This window comes from Balaenoptera physalus (assembly GCF_965194825.1).
Source record: "Balaenoptera physalus genome assembly, chromosome: 3".
Classification (NCBI taxonomy): Eukaryota; Metazoa; Chordata; class Mammalia; order Artiodactyla; family Balaenopteridae; genus Balaenoptera; species Balaenoptera physalus.
In genome coordinates, this window is record NC_138890.1 from 2,569,051 (window position 1) to 2,588,963 (window position 19,913).

Below are 19,913 nucleotides of genomic sequence, written 5' to 3' on the forward strand. Positions count from 1 at the left end.
CCCGCGCCTCTGAAACCGGCCGCCGCTCGCCCGACCTTCTGCGCCGGCCTCGCGCCTCCCGCCCGGCAGGGGCCTCGGCGCCCCTCGGTCCCCGCGACCCCGCGCGCTCGCTCGGGGGGCGGGGGACTCCGGGGTCCCCTGCCCCACGCCGCTGCCCCCTTCTTTCTCGGGCAGCCCCCCTCCCCAGCCTCTCCCCCATCCCGCCGCCGCCTCTCCGCCGCCTCTCCGCCCCCTCTCCGCCCCCGTCCCCATATCGTCAAGCTCAGGCGGCGTGGGAGGGGGGGCCTCCCGAATCGGCAGGATGTACCCCCAGGGAAGGCACCCGGTGAGTGGGGGGCCGGGCTGCGGGGGGTAGGGGAGGTCGCGCGTCCGGGAACTCAGACCCCGGCTTCCCACCCCCAGACCCCGCTTCAGTCCGGCCAGCCCTTCAAGTTCTCAATCTTGGAGATCTGCGACCGCATCAAAGAAGAATTCCAGTTTCTTCAGGCTCAGTACCACAGGTGAGGGGGGGCGGGGGCGGGGGCGTCCCGCCCCAGGGGCCCCGGGATCTCACCCGGGGGCTCACCTGGGGGCGAAGGGCGGGGCCCGCTGGGGTGAAGGGGCGGGGCCTCCAGCGTGCAGGGAGGAAGGAGGGGCCCCAGGGGCGTGGGGAGGGAGGGCTTCCAGGTAGAATCGCAGGTGAGGAGGACGGATGGTCCAGTGCTGGGACATTTTGAGCCTGGGAAGGGATGGGGTGGGCCTGGGGGCGGGAGGTGGGGTGTGTGTGTGAGGAAGTGGGGCGGGGGAGAGCCAATCCCATCGCTTTGGAAACTGGCCCAGAAGGGGTCCGTGGGTGTCCCTGCTGGGGGGGGCAGGGAGAGTGGGATCCCGATGCCCCGTCTCCTTCCCAGCCTCAAGCTGGAGTGTGAGAAGTTGGCCAGTGAGAAGACAGAAATGCAGCGACATTATGTCATGGTAAGGCGGGTTGTCAAAACGGGGCAGGGAGGGGGGGAGAGTGGGGAAGAGGGCTTGGCTGTGAGTGGAAACACGTGGGGTGTGAACCCCGACTCTAGTACCACTCTGGGGCAAGTCCTTTGCCTGCTCTGGGCCTCATTTTCCCTCATCTGTAAAGTGGGCTGCTTGGGATTCTAGACTGTCTCTCAGGGCCCTCCCAGCTCTTAAGAACAATAAGGCAAGTATGCCCACTCTCCTCATGGGCATCTCTGAGGGGCTAGGGTATCTGGGTACTGCCCCCCTCCCCCACTCCCCTGGGGAGAATGGAGGGGGTTCCTGCTTTCTTCTCTGGGCTCCCCCTCTGGGCCCCCAAGGAGCTGGGAGGCTCTGGGTCCTGCTGTGATCCCCCCCAGTCTGGGGGCTGTTGGAAGACCCAGCATCACCCAGAGCAGCTGGACATCCATGGGTACGGTGGACATTGCCAGACAGCTTTTCCTTTGCAGTACTACGAAATGTCCTACGGGCTCAACATTGAAATGCATAAGCAGGTAACTGTGTGTTGGGGGTAAGGGTGTCCAGTGGGAGGGGGCGGCGGTCTGGAAGTTGTGAGAGGGACCCAGCGCTCCCTCTGCTCCAGGGAACAGAGGTCTTATCCTGAAATCTCTGGGATCAGGGGGCCAGGTTTCAGCCTCACGAAAGGAAAATGAACTTCTGGAGACCTTGTCTACGAGAGAGTCGGGCAGTGGACAGGGGCCAGGCGTCCCTGTCAAGGAAGGCTCATAGCAGAAGCCAGCAGCCAGGTCAGCCAGGCTGGGGAGGGACTTCTGTCCCAGGAGGGGGACAAATGGACAGTCTTAGAGGTCCCTTTCAGATCAGCATGTCTGACATTTGGAGATGGATCCTGAGGGTCTGAAACGGACCCCAAGGTTCTGTCGCTGGTTTGAATGTTCTGAGATTAACCCTAATGATCTGAGGTTCTGAGATTGTCCTCAGCTTCTGAGTGTGATCTCAAGGTTCTGAGTTAGACCTGAAGGTTCTGCAATTGACTTCAGTTGCCCAAGTTTAACCCCCAGATCCTGAGACTGAGCTCGAGATTTTCTGATGGTTTCTAAGGGCAGGCGAGGATTCTACCACCCATGCACCCTGATGTTTTCTAAGGGGATGAAAGGGACCCCGAGATTCTGAGGTTGAAGGAATCTTGGATTTTGTCCATCCAAATATTAGAATAAACGGGCAGAACCTAGGGTCTTTCTGGTGGGTGGGAAGAAGTAGGGGTATGCTGGGAGTGCCTGGGGGCACCTGCCTTTGCGTGCTTTTCTGGGTCTCTGGGGGCTCTGCTGCGTCTGGTGTAGGTGGCGGGGGGCTTGTCTGCCTGGAGCATGGTGTGGTCCCATGGGTGCATGAAATAGACCCCCTTACAGGAGGGAGGGTAAGGGATAGGGTCCCGGCCCTAGGAGCCTTCGTTCCACCCTCCTGGTAGCAGGTGGAAGACACAAACCTCACCCAGATACACACAGCACCCAGCACTCCTGTAACTGAGGCAGAGGCAAAGCACAGGCTGACAAAACACCCCCTTACCCACCCACATGCTTCCCCTCTGTTCAGCCTCTATGGGGCGTCCCCTGCCCAGCCCAGGTCCCAGATGAAACCTACAAGTAAAACCACACTCTTTGTATCCTATTTCTATCCTCTGACACCAAATATTTCGTTTTTGCTACACCAGCCAGTTCTCCAACTCTGACACCAGCTGGGTGTCCTACACATCAGCTCAATCCTAACACACTACCCAGAGACAGTGTAGACCCCACAGGTTCAGGGATCGGCTCCCCAGGACTGCCCCCACTTCAGATGCCTATCGCAAGTCCAGACCTCCTGGGCTTCTGACCCACCAGCTATACATCAAGGTTCCCGCGACCCACTCCTCGGTCTGATAATTTGCTATAATGGCTCACACAACTTGGGAAAGCTCTTACTATCACCCTTTCATGATAAAGGATATAACTCAGGAACAGCCAGATGGAAGAGATACACAGGGCAAGGTCTGGAGAAGGGCATGGAGCTTCCGTGCCCGCTCCAAGCGCCCCCTCCCAGCACCTCCATGTGTCCACCTACCGGAAGCTCTGGAAACCACTTCAGTTAGGGGTTTTTAGGGAGGCTTCATTACCTAGGCACGATTGATTTCACCACTGGCCATTGGTGATTGACTCAACCTCCAGCTCCTCTTGCCTCCCCGGAGGTCAGGGGTTGGGGATGGGATTGAAAGTTCCATCCCTCTTAATAAACTCACGTGCAGGTGAAACGGAGGTCAGGGGTTGGGGGTGGGATTGAAAGTTCCATCCCTCTTAATAAACTCACGTGCAGATGAAACAGGCTTATTGTGAATAACAAAAGATGCTCCTCTTGCGTCTACTACTCTGAAATCTCTAGGGGTTTAGGAGCTCTGTGCCAGGAACTGGCGCAAAGAGCAAATGTATCTTTCTTTTTTTTTTAACTTTTTATTTTATATTGGACTATAGTTGATTAACAATGTTGTGTTCATTTCAGGTGTACAACCAAGTGATTCAGTTATACAATATGCATGTACCTATTCTTTTTCAAATTCTTTTCCCCCAAATGTATATTTCTTATATCACAGCATCACATCCCTGAGTGTGGTGCTCTGGGATCGCCCCTGACTGCAGCCCCAGGGCGCAGGCACGACCCAGAGAGGGGCCATGCCCGAGAGAGACCTGGGCCCAGCCAGGGCTCAAACTCAAAGCTCCTCGGGGTCCCAGTCTGTGCTGGGCGGCTGCGCAGCTGCTTTCTGGAAATCTCTGTTGAGTGGGTCTGGCGGGTGGTGTATCTGTCTGTCCTGTCTTCCGGCTCAAGGCTGCCCTGGACATCAGGTGGACGGTGTCCTCGCCAGGCTCTCAGTCTATCCCGGAGCCCGTGCCCCACACTTGCACCTGCGGGTGACAGGCCCCTCACCCCAAGCTTTGCAAAGGCTTGTTATGCCCTGGAGTGGAGGTTCTGGATTGACAGCCTCCCCTCCAAGCCTCCTCCCCATTGCTTCCTGCCAGGCTGAGATTGTGAAGCGCCTCAGTGGTATCTGTGCTCAGATTATCCCCTTCCTGACGCAGGAGGTGAGTGGGTTTGGTGGGGGGATGGGGAGCGGAGCTGGAAGAAGGGTGGGGGAGGGGGTCTGGCTGGATGCCACAGGCACTGGTTCTGCTGGGTGGCCTGGGGGCCTGGGCACTGGCTGGGCTGGGGCCTTAGGGATGGAGGGGGGGTTGTTGGCTGAGGGGGAGGAGGGGGGCTCAAGCCTACAGCCAGGCTGCCTCGGTCCAAGTCCTGGCTGTGTGGCCTTGGGCTAGTGGCTTGTCCTCTCTGTGCCTCTGTCATGAAATTTAGAAGAGTTGATACATACAAGGTGGTGAAGATGATCCTGGGTGCTTAGTAAACACCCAATAAAAATTAGTCCTTAGTACTTTGTCCCTATGTTGAGTGAAATCAGCCAGTCACAAAAGGACAAATACGGTCTGATTCCTCTCACCTGAGGTCCCTAGAGTCATCACATCCATAGAGACAGGAAGTAGATGGTGGGGGCCAGGGGCTGGGGAGGGGGACGGGGAGTCAGTGTTTCCTGGGGACAGAGTTTCCTTTTGAGAAGATGAGAAAGTTGTGGAGATGGATGGTGGGGCTGGTCGCAGGACAATGTGAATGTACTTAATGCCACTTAGCTGTGCACTTAAAGGTGGTTAAAAGGGTAACTCTTACCTATTTGTAACCACAATAGTACAAAAAGGTGGAACAGGGCAGATAAAACAGTAGAGTATGAGCACTTCATTGAAACTTAAAAAAATAAAGTTAGCCCTTGTGCAAATGTCCCAAGTTCTTCAGGACCTTTGCATCCCCTGTTCCTGCTTCCATCTGGAGCATCCTGTCTCCAGAGAGACAAGAGGACGGATTCTGACACAGGGTGGATACAGGGGGGCCCTCACTGTGTTGGGGACCAAAAAAAGGGAAAGGTGCTCCTCTTGGTTTGGACCTCATTGAATCTGAGGTTTCTGGGCTCTTGGGATGGAGTGAGATTCTGTCTGGTCTCAGACTTAGAGATGGTGTCTGAAAGCCCAGGATGGGGACAAGGTGGCCCAGAGTGAGAAAGGCCAAAACCACAGGAAACAGGGTAAAAAGACTTTAAGAAGGAGTGAATTAAGACACACGTGTGCCCCAGCAAATTCCATGCTTCTAGACTAGGAGTCAGCAAAGTATAGCCCGAGGGCCAAGTTACCGGCCCTTCACTTGTTTTGTAAATAAAGTTTTATTGGCACACAGCCATGCCCACTCATGGTCTTATTGTCTATGGCAGCTTTCCCCATAAAATGGCAGAGTTGAGGAGTTTCCACAGAGACCCTCTGGCCTGCAAAACTGAAAATATTGACTCTCTGGCCCTTTACAGTCAAAATGTACTAATCCCTGGCCTGGACACACTCTCACAGGCATGACCTGTACAGGAGCGCCTGGTTAGCACCCTGACACCTCCTTAGTGGTGTCACACAGCCCAAATCCCCATCCTGGGTAGTTGCAGGTGCACAGGTGGCCTTAGAACACACACAGGAGCAACCAGCCATGTGTGGCCATTTACATTTGTATTAATTTATATTTCTTTTAAAATGTATTACATTAAATTTACATGTAAATTTCTATTAAATTAAATTAAAGGATGCATTCCGTTCCCAGTTGCACCAGCCACATATCAAGTGCCCATGGCCACATGTGGCTTCCGTATCCAACAGTGCAGATTGAGGACATTTTATCACTGCAGGAAGGTGGGGAGAGGAAGGAAGGAGGGTGGGATGAGGGTGGGGTGCACGGGGCCTCTAGAGGCTGCCAGTTTGTATTTTGTGACCTGGGTGGTTGGTACTCGGGTACTGATGTGTACAGTGGTTCTTTACTGGGGGTGACTCTGCCCCCAGGGGACTCTGGGTGATGTTGGGGACATCTGTGGTCATCACCCCTGGGGGGGCTCCTGGCATCGAGTGAGTGGGGGCCAAGGATGCTGCCCCACACCCCACAGTGCCTGGGACGAACGCCCACAGAGGGTGACCCAGCCCCCACGTAAGCAGTGCCGAGGGAGGGACCCTGATGTATAAACCCCGATTTCTAATTATTAGTTTGAACTGCACTTAAATGCTTTGTTTCTTTGTCTGTCTGTTTCATGATTTTGAAAGGAAAGGGAGAGAGGGAGAGAAAGAAACTACAAAGAGCAAGCGAGAAAAGGGGCTTCCCTGGCGGTCCAGTGGTTAGGACTCCACGCTCCCATGGCAGGGGGCACGGGCTCGATCCCTGGTCAGGGAACTAAGATCCCGACGCCAAAAAAAAAAAAAAAAAGTGAGAGAAGAAGAGGGGCCCCGGAGGGCATGGCCTGGGAGGTGGGGTTGCCGAGCAGATGGGGGGCTCTCCTGAGCGCCTCCCCCCCGCCACCCCCAGCACCAACAGCAGGTCCTGCAGGCCGTGGAGCGGGCCAAGCAGGTGACCGTGGGGGAGCTGAACAGCCTCATCGGCGTGAGTCTTCCGGCCCCCGCCCCGCCCTGCCGTGGGTGGTGAAGCTGGGGGTGCCGGGTGGGCAGCTGGCCTGGGCTCTGGCCTCCCTGGAGACCCCAAGGGTGCCCTTCTGTCTGGACCCTGCCTGTCCGGGCTCTCTCTCCGTAGCCTCTTGCGGGGGGGGGGGGGGCGGGGGGAGGGCACGGTCGGGGCCCCGCCCGCCCCTGGCCCACCCCCCTCCTCTCCAGCAGCAGCAGCTCCAGCCGCTGTCCCACCACGCCCCCCCTGTGCCCCTCACCCCTCGCCCGGCTGGGCTGGTGGGCGGCAGTGCCACGGGGCTGCTGGCGCTGTCGGGAGCCCTGGCTGCCCAGGCTCAGCTGGCCGCGGTCGCCAAGGAGGACCGGGCAGGCGTGGAGGCCGAGGGGTCCAGAGGTGAGTGGACATCACCAGATGCCGCGGGCTGGGGGCACGCAAGGGCCCAAGGAGAGGATAGCAGGACCATCAAACTCATGAAAGGGCCTGCAGGGTCGCGGGTTCAACTCTATTCCCAGTGGGCTGTGTGTCCTTAGGCAAGTTCTGTCCCTCTCTGGGCATCTATCTGAATGGTGCAGGGAAGGGATTGTCCACCCCTTGCAAGGGTGTTGGAAGGAGAAGGGGGCTTCTGAGCTGGGAAGGGGGCTTTATACACTGTGGAGGGCTCTGCGCTCTGGCACGGTGGGATACAGACCCCTCATTCTTTTTCCTTCTCTCTCTTCACCATGCCCCCGCCTGCCAGTGGAGAGAGCCCCGAGCAGGGTAAGTTGAGGGGCATGGGGGATTTGCCCTCTTGTCTAACATTTGCTTTGTCTTCACATGCGGCTGAAGCTGCTTGTTCTGAGTTGATGGGGGCTCAGAAGGAGACCGCGTCCTGCTTTCTCACTGTGTAGCCTTTTTTTTTGGTGGTGGGGGGGATGCCCATAAGACTAGAGTTTTATTTATTTAAAATTTTCCATCTCTAGCGATTTTTTGCAATTGAATAAATAAATGCATGCCTGGGTAGCATTCCAGCCATCCCTTTGTCATTAATTTATCCCTCATCCACTCCATTTTATCATATACAAGAGTGCTGACCAATAGAAATATCATGTGAGCCCTGTAGGTAATTTTTTTAAACTTGTTTAATTTTGAAATCATTACGGATGCCCAGGAGGTTGCAAAGAAATGTACAAGGAGGTCCCATGCACCCCTCACACAATGATAACATCTTGCAAAACTAAAATACCATATCAAAGCCAGGAAACAGACATGGGTGCAACCCACAGGGCTTATTCCCACTTCATGGTTTTACATGCACTCGTGTGTGTGTGTGTGTGTGTGTGTGTGTGTGTGTGTGTGTGTGTGTTTATGCAGTTTCAGTCACACGTTTAGCTTTGTGTAAACCACTGTAAATTTTCTAGTAGGCACATTAAAAAAGTTAATCAGGTGAAATGAATTTCAATAGTAAATTTTATTTAACACAATGCATCTAAAATATTTCAACCTGTAATCAACATAAAACAGTCTGTTTTTTTGTTTTTTGTTGCCTTTTTTGGAGCAGAGAAAGGTTTATTGCAGGGCCATGCAAGGAGACCTGCAAGGTTGGCTCATGCCCCCCACAAAACCCAAACTCCCAACCTAAAACAGTTTTAATGGGATCTTTTCCGTTCTTTTTATTGTACTACGTCTCCAAGATCCGAATGCATTTTGCACTTAGAGCTCATCTCAGTTCGCACTAGTGCCCCCCACAGGGGACCCTGGGCGATGTCTGGGGACATTTGTGGTTGTCATGACCCCACTGAGTCTGCCCTTGGAAGGTCCCTTTTCCCAGATGGGAAGCTTGAGGCACAGATCCTAATAACAGTGAAGGGGATCCTTGGTTTTGGCTGGACCAGGACGCAGTCTGGGGCCCTGTGTCTCTGCAGAGTGCATCCCCCTCACCCCCAGAGAGTGTGGCGGAAGAGGAGCGACCCAGCGGCCCGGGTGGCAATGGGAAGCAGAGAGCCGAGGAGAAGGATCTGTCGGGACCTTATGTGAGTGGGGGGCACACGTGGGTGGGCAGACAGTGTGGGAGGCGGACCAGCCTGAGAGATTGATTGCCCCTGTGGGTCGAGAGCTGGGAAGGAGGTAAGGATGGCTCCTGGTCTCTGGCTCTTCCCCCACTGCACAGAGGAGTAAAGTGAGGCCACACAGCACCTCTTGGACACTCAGCTCCATCTCCTCCATCCTCCTCCATTGAAGGATTCCCCCCTCCCCCCGGCCTCCCTTGTACTTGAGCAAATGAACCAAGCTCCAGAACCCCAGTCAAACCCTCCTGAAGAGATGTAAGGGGGCGTGGAGGCAGGAGCATGGCCAGGGTGAGCTCTCTCCCCCATGTCCCCCCAGGAGAGTGATGAGGACAAGAGCGATTACAACCTGGTGGTGGACGAGGTGAGTCGGGGCCAAGCCTCCTCCCACTCTGACCTCAGGACTAGGAGGTCTGGGCACAGAGCAGGCAGTGGGTTATCTGGGGAGTTGGGGGACCCAGAGGGAGTGGGGGTCCTGGTGTTCCCCTGTCTATGGGATGGCTGGGATGGGGATGGCATGGGGCCAGGGGAAGTAGGAGAAACTGGGGCACCCCAGGCTGACCTCCTCTCCGTAGCACAGGTGGGGAAACTGAGACCGAGAGAACCCTGGATGTGGGCAACGGAAGCGGCTTCAAGCCCTGGCTCACGGTCTCACTTTGGGGGAGTGACACCCCCTTCCGCGGCCTCACTTTTCCCCATCTGTTCAATGGGGGAAAACAAAACCAAGCCCATATATAGTCCTTGCTATTTGTGCTTATGTCATTTAACCCATTTTACGGATGAGTCCACTGAGGCTCAGGGAGTTTTCATAATCCTCCCAAGGTGGGTCCTAAGTGCCCAGTCTAGAGGTTGGCGTGGGACATGGGCAGGGTATAGAGAGGGCCTCTCCTTCCCCTGCCACTTCACCCCCCCCCCCATCATCACTGCCAACCCAGGACCAACCCTCCGAGCCCCCCAGCCCAGCAACCACCCCATGTGGAAAGGCACCCATCTGCATCCCTGCCCGTCGGGACCTGGTGGACAGTCCAGCCTCCTTGGCCTCCAGCCTTGGCTCACCGCTCCCCAGAGCCAAGGAGCTCGTCTTGGTAAGGAGTAGGGGAAGCCTTGAAACTCATTTTATTCATCCTGGGGACCTGGAAACAGATTCTACCACATTAGATGTGGGGTGTTGAGAAATGAAGCAGGCTGTTGTGGTCCAGGATTCCCTTCGTGATTATTTTGCTGCCTTCCTAAAAACCACCTCTACATTAGTCCAGTAATTTTTCCTAAGTGGACTCACTCTACCGAACCTCAGTAAATCTGAAAAGGCAACTTTGTAAATAATATTAAAAGGCAGCTCACCATCTTATGTGGAAACCAAGTATCTCTTGCAATAAATAGGAAATCCGGTGAAAATAAACACAGTGAAACTATAGAATTGCTGGCTTGGCCAGGCTGATTCCAGCCCTGGGAGTGTTAAGGCCTTGGGGACACACCAGCCCCAACCTGAGATGTGGTCCCTGCAAGAAAAGATGACCCATACCAGAACAACTCTGTCCTTGGGCCTCCTGATGTTTAATGCCAGCTGTATGGACCACCTAAAAGCACTCCCCCAGGCATTCTCAATTCAGCTCCGTTTGTCCCTGCCCCCAGATCTTCCCCAGACCCCTGCCCTGCCCTTACCAGGGAGACTGTCGGTTTCTAGGCCTCCCCTCCCAGCAGGTTGCTATGGCAACTGCCAAGGTTGGGGCTCCCATCGCATCTCTTGTGCCCTCCTCCCACTCCAAGGAGACAAAGAGGGGGAGGGGCAGTGCTATTCTAATGGAGAAGGCCCCCCTGGTCCCCACGTTGGCACCATCCACTCCCTGTCGTGGGTGTGTGAGTGTGGCTATCACAAAATGTGTGACCTTGTAAAGGAAAGATAGGGTGCAACCCACACAAGACGAGGATGTGAAGTTTCTTGAAAGGCAAAGGAAGCGATGGCAGAAAGCCGAGACAGAGCTTGTTCCTCTGTGAAGGAGGTCCGGCTTCCCCTCTCCTCCAGGGTCCCCATGGGGAGGGACAGCGGTGGGGGAGCTCCTCGTGGGGAGCAAGGGGGTGCCCAGCTGTACTGGGTGAGGGTCTTGCATCTGGGAGCATACTGTGGTCTCCTGCTTCGAGAGCCCATCCTAGAGTTTGTTCCTTGGCCCTAAAGGATGCGACAGCCTCTAACTTTGTGCATCGCCTTCTCTCGTGATCCCTGTGCGCCCACCATGCCCCAGACGTAGGAATATTCACCATATCCCTTAACCTGTGGTTGCCCTGTGTACCTTATCACACGCATGCGCAGTACTCCCAAGATTGCCTGGGTTCCCGTGGGCACGCACGTGTGTGCACCCCGTGGGGTGGACGCTCAGGCGTCCGCCTGGTGTTCCGATGCGTGCAGATGCTCACACGGGCCCCATGCTCAGGAGGTCGGCTATGGAGCCCGCTCCCCTGGTGTGTGTGTCCCTGCATGAGCCCTGGCCTGCTCCAGGTGTACTCCCTCCTCCCACTCACCTTCTGCCCAGATCCTTGGGCTGCAAGGCACCAGGTGCCCTGCCCTTTCTCCCCCAGAACGATCTTCCTGCCGGCACCCCTGCCTCCAAGTCCTGCGACTCCTCCCCGCCCCAGGACGCGTCCACCCCTGGGCCCAGCTCCACCAGTCACCTCCGCCAGCTCGCGGCCAAGCCAGCACCTTCCACGGACAGTATTGGTGAGCACTTGCTGGTGCCTGCCAGGACAGGCCTCCTTTCCGGGGAGTTCCAAAAAATGGTGGGGGGTGGGGGAGGCAGGACGTGTGGATTCCAGCTGGGGCATTGCCTTGCCCTTTCCATGACTCAGAACTAGACACTGCCTCACTCTGGGCCTCCGTTTCTTCATTGCCTTGGCTTGATGGGCGGGGAAACTGAGGCCCAGAGAGGGGAAGTGACTTGCTCGGGGGCTTCAGCCCAGTGCTGGAGAGACAAGCTTTGGAGTTAGACAGGCTTGGGTTTCAGGCCAGCTTTGGACACTCACCAGCTGTGTGACCTCAGGCAAGTGATCAACCTCTCTGAGCCTCACTTTCCCCATCATTAATGTGGGGATGAGAGTGCTCCTCTTTTCTGTCTTGTGGCCGGGCTCTGGCTGGTTCTGGAGTCCCAGAAAGAAACTAGCCCTGGAACTTGCCTTCAAGGAGCTCCCAGGTGGTGGGGGAGGAGACCCAGACCCCAAAATTCCCAGCTCTCTGTGATCAGGGCTGGGGTAGAGGAAGGGACCCAAGATGGGCCAGGTTGGAGGCAAGGGGTGGAGTGGGGAGGCTCAAGGATGTTCCTGAGATGTTGCTGGACATTGAATCTGGGTTTTGAAGGTTGAGTAAGAGTTCAACAACTGAAAAAGGAAAAGGAAAGGCTTGTTGGCCAGAGGGAACAGCATCTGTAAATGTCTGGAGATAGGACAGGGTATGATGGATGCTGGGCCAGAGCATGAGAGCCCTGGAGCTCCCCCAAGGCAGTGGAAGGCAGGATCTGGATCCAACGTGTCTGAAGATCTGTCTTTGTCTCTTCTCTCTCAGCCCTGAGGAGTCCCCTGACCCTGTCCAGTCCCTTCACCACATCCTTCAGCCTGGCCTCCCACAGCGCCCTTAATGGGGACCTCTCTGTGCCCAGCTCCTACGTCAGCCTCCACCTGTCCCCCCAGGTCAGCGGCTCTGTGATGTATGGACGCTCCCCCATGGTGAGTCCTCAGGGTGGGAGATGCCAGGACGTGTGAGCAGGGCCCAGGGGCTGGGGGCTGGGAGGAGAAACCAGGTACACACAGAGACACCAGGGAATGGGGAAAGGGAGGAAAGTCCTGGCTTGGCAAGTGCATGTGGGAAGACGATCTGAGGGTCTCAGTAGCCCCACAAGCTTAATACAAATAAGCACCTGTGACTGTGGAAAGAGCAACTGTGATTATGTTGCGTTAAGGGAACCAGAGAACCTCAGCCATGGGATGTGAGGGTCCCCTTCAGCCTGGTGTACAGTTGTTTGCCCTGATTTTTAAGGGACTTTGGTGATTCTGGTAGATTGTAGAGGAAGGACTACTCCAGGGAGAGGACTGGAAGTGATGTACCATGGGGAAGAGTTGAAGGAGAGGCATGAGACTCCTGAGCTGGGGCAGGGGCAGGAGACAGGGTCTGCGTGGGCCCCAGAGGGCAGTACTGGGACGGATGCTTGCTGGAGTGAGCCATCCTGAAGTGGGTGTAGATGCCTCCAGAGGGAATAAAATGCCTGTCATTGGAGTTATTCAAGGCCTGAGGCTGGGTGGGCACTTGCACGGGGAGTTGTAGAACAGGGGTCAGCAACGTTTTCTGTAAAGGGCCAGATGGTAAGTATTTTTGGCCTTGCAGACCAGTTGATTCCTATCACAACTACTCAACTCTGCTTTCATAGCTCAAAAGCCACCATAGACAACATATACAGGAATGGGTGTGGCTGTGTGCCAATAAAACTTTATTTACAAAAACAAGCAGGGGGCCAGAGTTTGCTGACCCCTGTTCTGTGCATTGGACAGAAGATTCATCAGGATCCTCCCACCTCTGGGGCCATAGGATTCCCCAGCCAGAGACCTTGGGGTTCCCTCATGTGAAAGTCTCCACTTTCCCATCTGTAGGATGGGTAAAGGAAAGGGCATCTCCCCTTTCTTGGGGAGGGGCTGATAAACAAATTGGGGGGGGGTGTTCTCTGATAAACAGAGAGGAATATGGCAAATGAGCATGGGAGAGGGCAGTTGTGGGTTTGAGTCATCCGCCCATGACACCCGGTTGGCGTTTTGGCAGATGGCATTTGAGTCTCATCCACATCTCCGAGGGTCGTCCATCTCTTCCTCCCTGCCCACCATCCCTGGGGGAAAGCCGTGAGTACCAGGGTGGGGCTCCCTGCCTCCTGTCAGGTGCTTACATTGTGGGGTGGGTGTTGGGCTTCCCTTCTGCCTTTCCAGAAAGTCTCTTCTGTAAGATAATCGGGGCTCCTGGAGTTGCTCTCTGGATAGAGGGTTATGTAACAAGCAAAGCCTACACTAGTGGTTCTCAGCAGGGGGTAGATTTTGTGCTTCCTTACCGCACCCCCCAACCCCAGGACATTAAGTGATGTCTGGTGATATTTTTGGTTGTCACACCCAAGTGCTTCAAGCCTGTAGTGGGTGGGGGCCAGGAATGCTACTCAACACCCTTCAATGCACAGGACTGCCCCACCCTAGAGAATGACCTGGCCCCAAGATCAGTAGAACTTTCTGCCATGACGGGAATGTTCTACACTTACAGCTGTCCTATCTGATTGCCATCAGCCATCTGTGGCTTTTGAGCACTTGAAATGTGGTCACTGCGACTGAGGAACTGAAATTTTAAATTTCTTTCAATTTAACTGGCCCTGTGGCCGGTGGCTGCTATTGGACTGCGTTCTCTGGAGCTCACAAGGCATCTTCCTGGATCCTCTGTTCCACGGAGATTCACTAAGTGCTCGCTTACCATGCACCAGGCCACGGCCGGACCCCTTCCTCTTCAGTATCACGCTGACCTTTGATCCTGGGGCCCCGTCCCTAAACGCAGGGGGGCACAGGCAGGGGGGTGAGGGTGGGGAGGGTCCCGGCTCCCCGTGCGTCATGCCCCACCTCCCGTCCAGGGCGTACTCCTTCCATGTGTCTGCGGACGGGCAGATGCAGCCGGTGCCCTTCCCTTCTGACGCGCTGGTGGGCGCTGGCATCCCGCGGCACGCGCGGCAGCTGCACACGCTGGCGCACGGCGAGGTGGTCTGCGCGGTCACCATCAGCGGCTCCACGCAGCATGTGTACACGGGCGGCAAGGGCTGTGTGAAGGTGTGGGACGTGGGCCAGCCGGGCGCCAAGACGCCAGTGGCCCAGCTGGACTGCCTGGTGAGGGCGGGGCGGAGCTTGCAGGCCAGCGGGGCGGGGCTTATAGGCCGACCCGGGTGGACCTTACAGGCCACCTAGGGGTGGGGCTATAGGCCAATGGGTGGAGTTTATAGGCCAACCAGGGTGGGGCTTGTTGGCCAATTTGGGGCAGAGCTCTTAGGGCACCCACAGGTGGAGATTATAGCCCAACAGGGTTGGGGCTTATGGGCCAATGGGGTGGAGCTTATGGGCCAACCAGGGGCAGGATTTATAGGCTAATGAGGGTGGAACTTACAGTCCAACAGGATTGGAGATTAAGGCCAATAGGGTGGAGTTTATAGGCCAACCAAGGGCAGAGCTTACAGGCCAGCTGGGGTGGCTTCTTCAGCTGGGCTCCAGCAGGCATGGCTGAGGGTCCTACCCCACGCCCTTGCTTCTCTCCCCTCCCAGAACCGGGACAACTACATTCGTTCCTGCAAGCTGCTGCCGGACGGCCGGAGTCTGATAGTGGGTGGTGAGGCCAGCACCTTGTCCATCTGGGACCTGGCGGCCCCCACCCCTCGCATCAAGGCGGAGCTGACCTCCTCGGCGCCCGCCTGCTACGCCCTGGCCGTCAGCCCCGACGCCAAGGTCTGCTTTTCCTGCTGCAGCGACGGCAACATCGTGGTCTGGGACCTGCAGAACCAGACCATGGTCAGGTGGGTGGCCGGTGCCCTGTGACCTCGGGCAAGCCCCTGCCGTCTCCCCTTTGTGCTGTGGGAGCGGCCTGGGAGGATGCTGAAACAGCACCACCTCCAGGATGGACACCTGGGCCCTCCTTCCTCCAGGCAATTCCAGGGCCACACGGATGGGGCCAGCTGCATCGACATTTCTGATTACGGCACTCGGCTCTGGACAGGGGGCCTGGACAACACCGTGCGCTGCTGGGACCTGCGGGAGGGCCGCCAGCTGCAGCAGCATGACTTCAGCTCCCAGGTGCCACACAGGATCTGGCAGAAGGGGGACACAAGCTCCAGGAATCTGGCCTCCCTTCCTCTCCCCCTGAGTAACCCACTTCCAGATGCCGGGCAGGACCAACTACCTGCTCTCTGTGTCCATCTTTCTTGTCCTTGAGACAAATCCACAGACCTTCCTATTTAATTCTTCAAAGACAGCACAGGGAAGCACAAAGGAGCTGATTCGTATCAAGCTGTGGGGCTACTAAGACCCTCAGATCATCTTCCCAGATGCTCTTGCCAAACCATTCCTCTGTTCCTTTGTCTCTTGTGTAGCTGGTTTCTCCTCTCAGCCTTCAACCCCTTGACCCTACTGAGAGCTCCTGACCACCGCCCCCCACCAGGACTCATCGTGGGGGAGCTGCTGACCCCAGGGGACAGATAGGAGCCGGACACAGAGAGGTCTTTATTGGGGGTGCTGTGGAAGGCCAGATTGAAGGATGTGGTGAAGGGGTTGGACAGAAACATGGGGCTCCCCAGGGCTGAGCAAAGAGTCAAGGATAGGTCTCAGATACCCTGGACCCAGATCCTGTCTCCCATTGCCTTGGGGGCAGGTTGTGAGCTCCTTGGCCTGTTCTTTAAGACCTCTGTGCTCTAGTCTCACACACACCATGCCCTGTGATACCTCTGGACCTCCCCACTTACTGTTCCCTCTGGCTGACATGCCTTTCCTTTCCTTTCTCCCATTGGTAAACTCCTACACATCCTTCAAAACGCATCTCCAATTTGCCCCCTCCTTGAAATCTGGTGGGCACTAGCCCCCAAACTCTTTCTTTTTTTACCTTCTCTTTAGCTTGAAGCTTCCTTTGATAGGGAAATCAGGGGTGCAGGTGGGTATAGTTGTCCATCCCGTGTCCCCAAAATTTAGATGGGTGGCATACGTATCTGGTGATCCCATGGTGAATATCTCGCATCCCACCGGGCCCTTCTTTATACAGGAACACTTCTGTATGGCCAGGAACATGTGAAACCTTCCAGGCTTTGCTGTGAATTTATGGTTCTTTCCACACATGTCTCATTTGTCAGTAAGACTTTGAGAGGCTTAGGATGGGTGAGGGTCTTACGCCTTTCTGTGTGGTGCTGGGCATGGGGCACAGACTGATGAAGCCACCGCGTACGTTCAAGTCAAAGTAAAAATTGGTGTTGGCAAGTGGGGAAAGTTCCAAGTTGGGAGTCAGAAGGCCTGGTCTTTGATGGACTTGCTATGTGACCTTGAGCTGGATGTGGCCTCAGCTTCCCTTCCACCATCTGCTGAAGGGGAGCTACTGTCCTTGCTGGCTTCGCCCCCTCCCTCCCTCCCTCCCAGAGCTGTTGTGCGTTCAGAGCAGATAATGGATATGAGGCCCCAGGGTTCCGTGTAATTCTGATTAATATTAATGATTCAACACGCAGTTGCCTGCTGCGCTCCAGGCCCAGGGCCAGCTGCTTCTCCACGCGGGAGCTGCAGCGGGAGAGTGTTGGACATCTCCCCTCCCCGCCCTGGCCCCCCAGCTCTGGGCATCCCCCCCACATCCCAAGGGGTTTTTCATCTCCTCTCTTTCCTCTTCACCCGCAGATTTTTTCCCTGGGCCACTGCCCCAACCAGGACTGGCTGGCGGTCGGCATGGAGAGCAGCAACGTGGAGATCCTGCACGTCCGGAAGCCCGAGAAATACCAGCTGCATCTTCACGAGAGCTGTGTGCTCTCCCTCAAATTTGCCTCCTGTGGTGTGTGTCTGCCGGTCTGGGGTGGGGACTCCGGGGCGCTGGGGCAGGGTTGCCAAAACACAACCACAACAAAAAAAAACCCACGACAGAAAAAGAGGGTCCCTGGTTTAATTTGAATCTTAGGTAAACAATCATTCCTTGTCCCATTCTAAGTATTGCGTGGGACATACTCTAAAGGACAAAGAATTTGTTAGCATAAGTAAGTATATCCCAAGTATTTTGTGGGACATACTTACACTAAACAACACATAATTTATTAGCATAAGTATGTCCCCCAAATACGTGGGACATACTTATACTAAAAAGCAACTAATGTGTTAGTGCAGGTATATCTCAAATATTGCATGGGCTATACTTACACTAAAATTTTTTTTTTTTTTTTTTTTAGTATAGATATGTCCCAAGTATTTCATGAAACTTAACATATACTTAAAAAAAAAAGCCGAACAAACAGAGAATGTACTATATGGGACCCACTGGTACTAAAAATGATGTGTGGTTGATCTCGGAATCAAATGTAACTGGGCACCCTGTTATTATCTGGCAACATTCTCCTGGGGCTCCCCCTTCTTGAAGGCCAGTTGGAGCCCTTTGGGGTCTTGGCTTCAGTATCTGGAATGTGGGGGGGAAGCTCGAGCATCAGCTAAGGGGCCTCCTGTCCCCCAGAGACAGGCAGAGGTGTGAGAAAGGGAGCGAGAAGAGAGGCCAGACCAGGCTGCCCTGCCTCTGCCCACAGCCCCCAGCCCTGGCTTCCTCCAGTCTGCCCCGCTCCTGAACTCCCTGCCCTCCTTCCCCCAGGGCGGTGGTTCGTGAGCACCGGGAAAGACAACCTGCTCAATGCCTGGAGGACGCCATATGGAGCCAGCATCTTCCAGGTACTTCGTGTCTGAGGTCCCCATCCCCGCAGGACACCAGGTGCCTGGGGACCCAGTGGGGATTGAACAGGGAAGCGTCCCCACCAGCCACGAGCTACTAAAGCAGAGCGGTCAGCCCGAGGGCCACATCTGTGCACAGCCTGTTTTTGTTTTTAATTGCGATAAAATGTATATAAAAGTTGCCATTTTAACCATTTGTAAGCGCACAGCTCAGTGGCATTAAGCACATTCACACTGTCGCGCAGGCGTCCCCACCATCCATCCCCACAACTTTATCATCTTCCCAAACTGAAACTCTGACCCCATCAAATACTGACTCTCCATCCCGTCCCCCAGACCCTGGCCCCCACCATCTACTTCCTGTCTCTATGGATTTGATGACTCATATGAGTGGGACCACACAAGATTTGTCCTTTTGTGTCTGGCTTCTCTCACTGAGCATCATGTCCCCAAGGTCCATGAACGTTGTAGCAGGTGTCAGAATCTCCTTCCCTTGTAAGGCTAATATTCCACTCTATGGATGGACCACATTGTGTTTATCCGTCACCCGTCGATGGACACTATGGTGGTTTCCACTTTTTGGCTGCTGTGAACATTCATGTACAAGTTCTCGTGTGCATGCATGTTTTCATTTCTCCTGGGCAGATATCTTGGAGTGGAATTGCTGATAATTGTTTAATCTTTGGAGGAACTGCCAGACTATTTTCCAAATTTTCTATTCCCACTAGCAGTGTGTGAGAGTTCCGACTTCTCCCCATCCTCAACAACACTTGTTCTGTTGTCTTTCTTATAGCCATCCTGCTGGATGTGGAGTGGTTTTTGCATTTTTAAAAGGGTTGTAAAAGAAAAAGGAGATGATGTAACACAGACTGATTTGATCTCTGGACGTATGGCCAGAGTGCATTTGGACTTAAGTGAGCTTTCAGGTCAAAGCCTAAAAATTTACTATTGGCCCCTTTACAGAAAAAGTTTGCAGAGCGCTGGTGTAGGTCATCCTGCTGTGAGCCTTAGTCCTCTGCTGTGCTGTGTGGCCTCATGCCTGGTGCATACCCTCTCTGAGTTTCCCAGGAAAGGGCAGTTCTCCTGTTCCAGAGAACCGAGGTCTCGCTCTTCCCAGGAGCATTGTCACCTGTCCAGAGGCTCAGTTCCAAAGGACCTTTCTCTGGAAAATGTGTCACCCTTCTTCCCTCCCCCCTGCTAGGCTCCCCACGCTGGGCTCCCCTGAGTCCTGGCTTGGGCCCAGCCTGGACCACAGACTCACCCTTGTGGGCAGTCTCCTTGCCTCTTTGCTCTGAACTTGCAGGTGGTCAGGAGCACGAACCAGACCGTGCTGGCCTTGGCCGTGCCTCACTCTCCCTTCTCTCTCCCCCTTCCCCTCCCTGTCGACAGTCCAAGGAGTCATCCTCCGTGCTGAGCTGTGACATCTCTGGGAATAACAAGTACATCGTGACAGGCTCTGGGGACAAGAAGGCCACCGTGTACGAGGTGGTCTACTGAGACACCACTCTTCCTGCACCCCTGGCCCAACTCCTGAGGGAGGGGCAACCAGGACCCCCTCTCCAGTCCTACTCTGAGCACTAAGTCTCATCTGCTCTCTGGCTGACCCCCTTACGTCCTCCCCTGCTGGATGTGGGACCAGATGTGCAGGGCGACTTTGGGGAAATAAATAAATGTATTTATCACAACTGCCTTTCTGTCTTGGGCTGAGGAGCCAGGAACCTTTGCTCTTTCTGGGCACTGTTCCGGAGGGAAGGCCACTTGCTAGCTGTGTCAGCCTCTTTTTCCTCACCTGGACACTGAAGGAATTCATTCCGCATGAAATGCTGAGGGGTCGACCACAAGAAATGGGTGTTGTCTTGGGCCGTGTGGCTTCCATTGTGCCATGTAACAAACAGCCCCCAGATCTCAGTTGGTTGAAACAATAGATGTTTATTT

At 55.2% G+C, this 19,913-nt stretch overlaps 1 protein-coding gene across 8 annotated transcripts; it reads left to right on the top strand.

Moving 5' to 3' along the window:
* Positions 1 to 205: 205 nt before the first annotated feature.
* TLE2 (TLE family member 2, transcriptional corepressor) lies at positions 206 to 19,663 on the top strand. Of its 8 annotated transcripts, none has more exons than XM_082456889.1 (20): positions 206 to 325; positions 403 to 500; positions 891 to 954; positions 1,437 to 1,481; positions 3,993 to 4,055; positions 5,889 to 6,030; positions 6,403 to 6,888; positions 7,232 to 7,251; positions 8,397 to 8,504; positions 8,857 to 8,901; positions 9,473 to 9,622; positions 11,112 to 11,250; positions 12,088 to 12,248; positions 13,333 to 13,409; positions 14,174 to 14,423; positions 14,853 to 15,100; positions 15,230 to 15,377; positions 16,953 to 17,103; positions 17,902 to 17,978; positions 19,368 to 19,663. In XM_082456889.1, the coding sequence occupies exons 1-20, from the start codon at positions 302 to 304 to the stop codon at positions 19,473 to 19,475; spliced, it is 2,604 nt and encodes an 867-aa protein (XP_082313015.1). In that variant the 5' UTR covers positions 206 to 301; the 3' UTR covers positions 19,476 to 19,663. The 8 variants fall into 8 exon arrangements, 7 of the variants coding, with proteins under 7 accessions (XP_082313015.1, XP_082313018.1, XP_082313019.1 ...); XM_082456892.1 differs by lacking the exon at positions 5,889 to 6,030 and having other exon boundaries at positions 6,403 to 6,477; positions 6,705 to 6,888; XM_082456893.1 differs by lacking the exon at positions 5,889 to 6,030 and having other exon boundaries at positions 6,403 to 6,477; positions 6,708 to 6,888.
* The last annotated feature ends 250 nt before the right edge of the window (positions 19,664 to 19,913 follow it).

Excerpts from the sequence above, each read along its gene's own strand:
- TLE2 (XM_082456888.1), top strand. The coding sequence starts at position 302 with ATGTACCCCCAGGGAAGGCACCCG. Across the intron at positions 7,252-8,396 it reads TGGAGAGAGCCCCGAGCAGG|AGTGCATCCCCCTCACCCCC; the intron begins GTAAGTTGAGGG and ends GTGTCTCTGCAG. Across the intron at positions 17,979-19,367 it reads ATGGAGCCAGCATCTTCCAG|TCCAAGGAGTCATCCTCCGT; the intron begins GTACTTCGTGTC and ends CCCTGTCGACAG.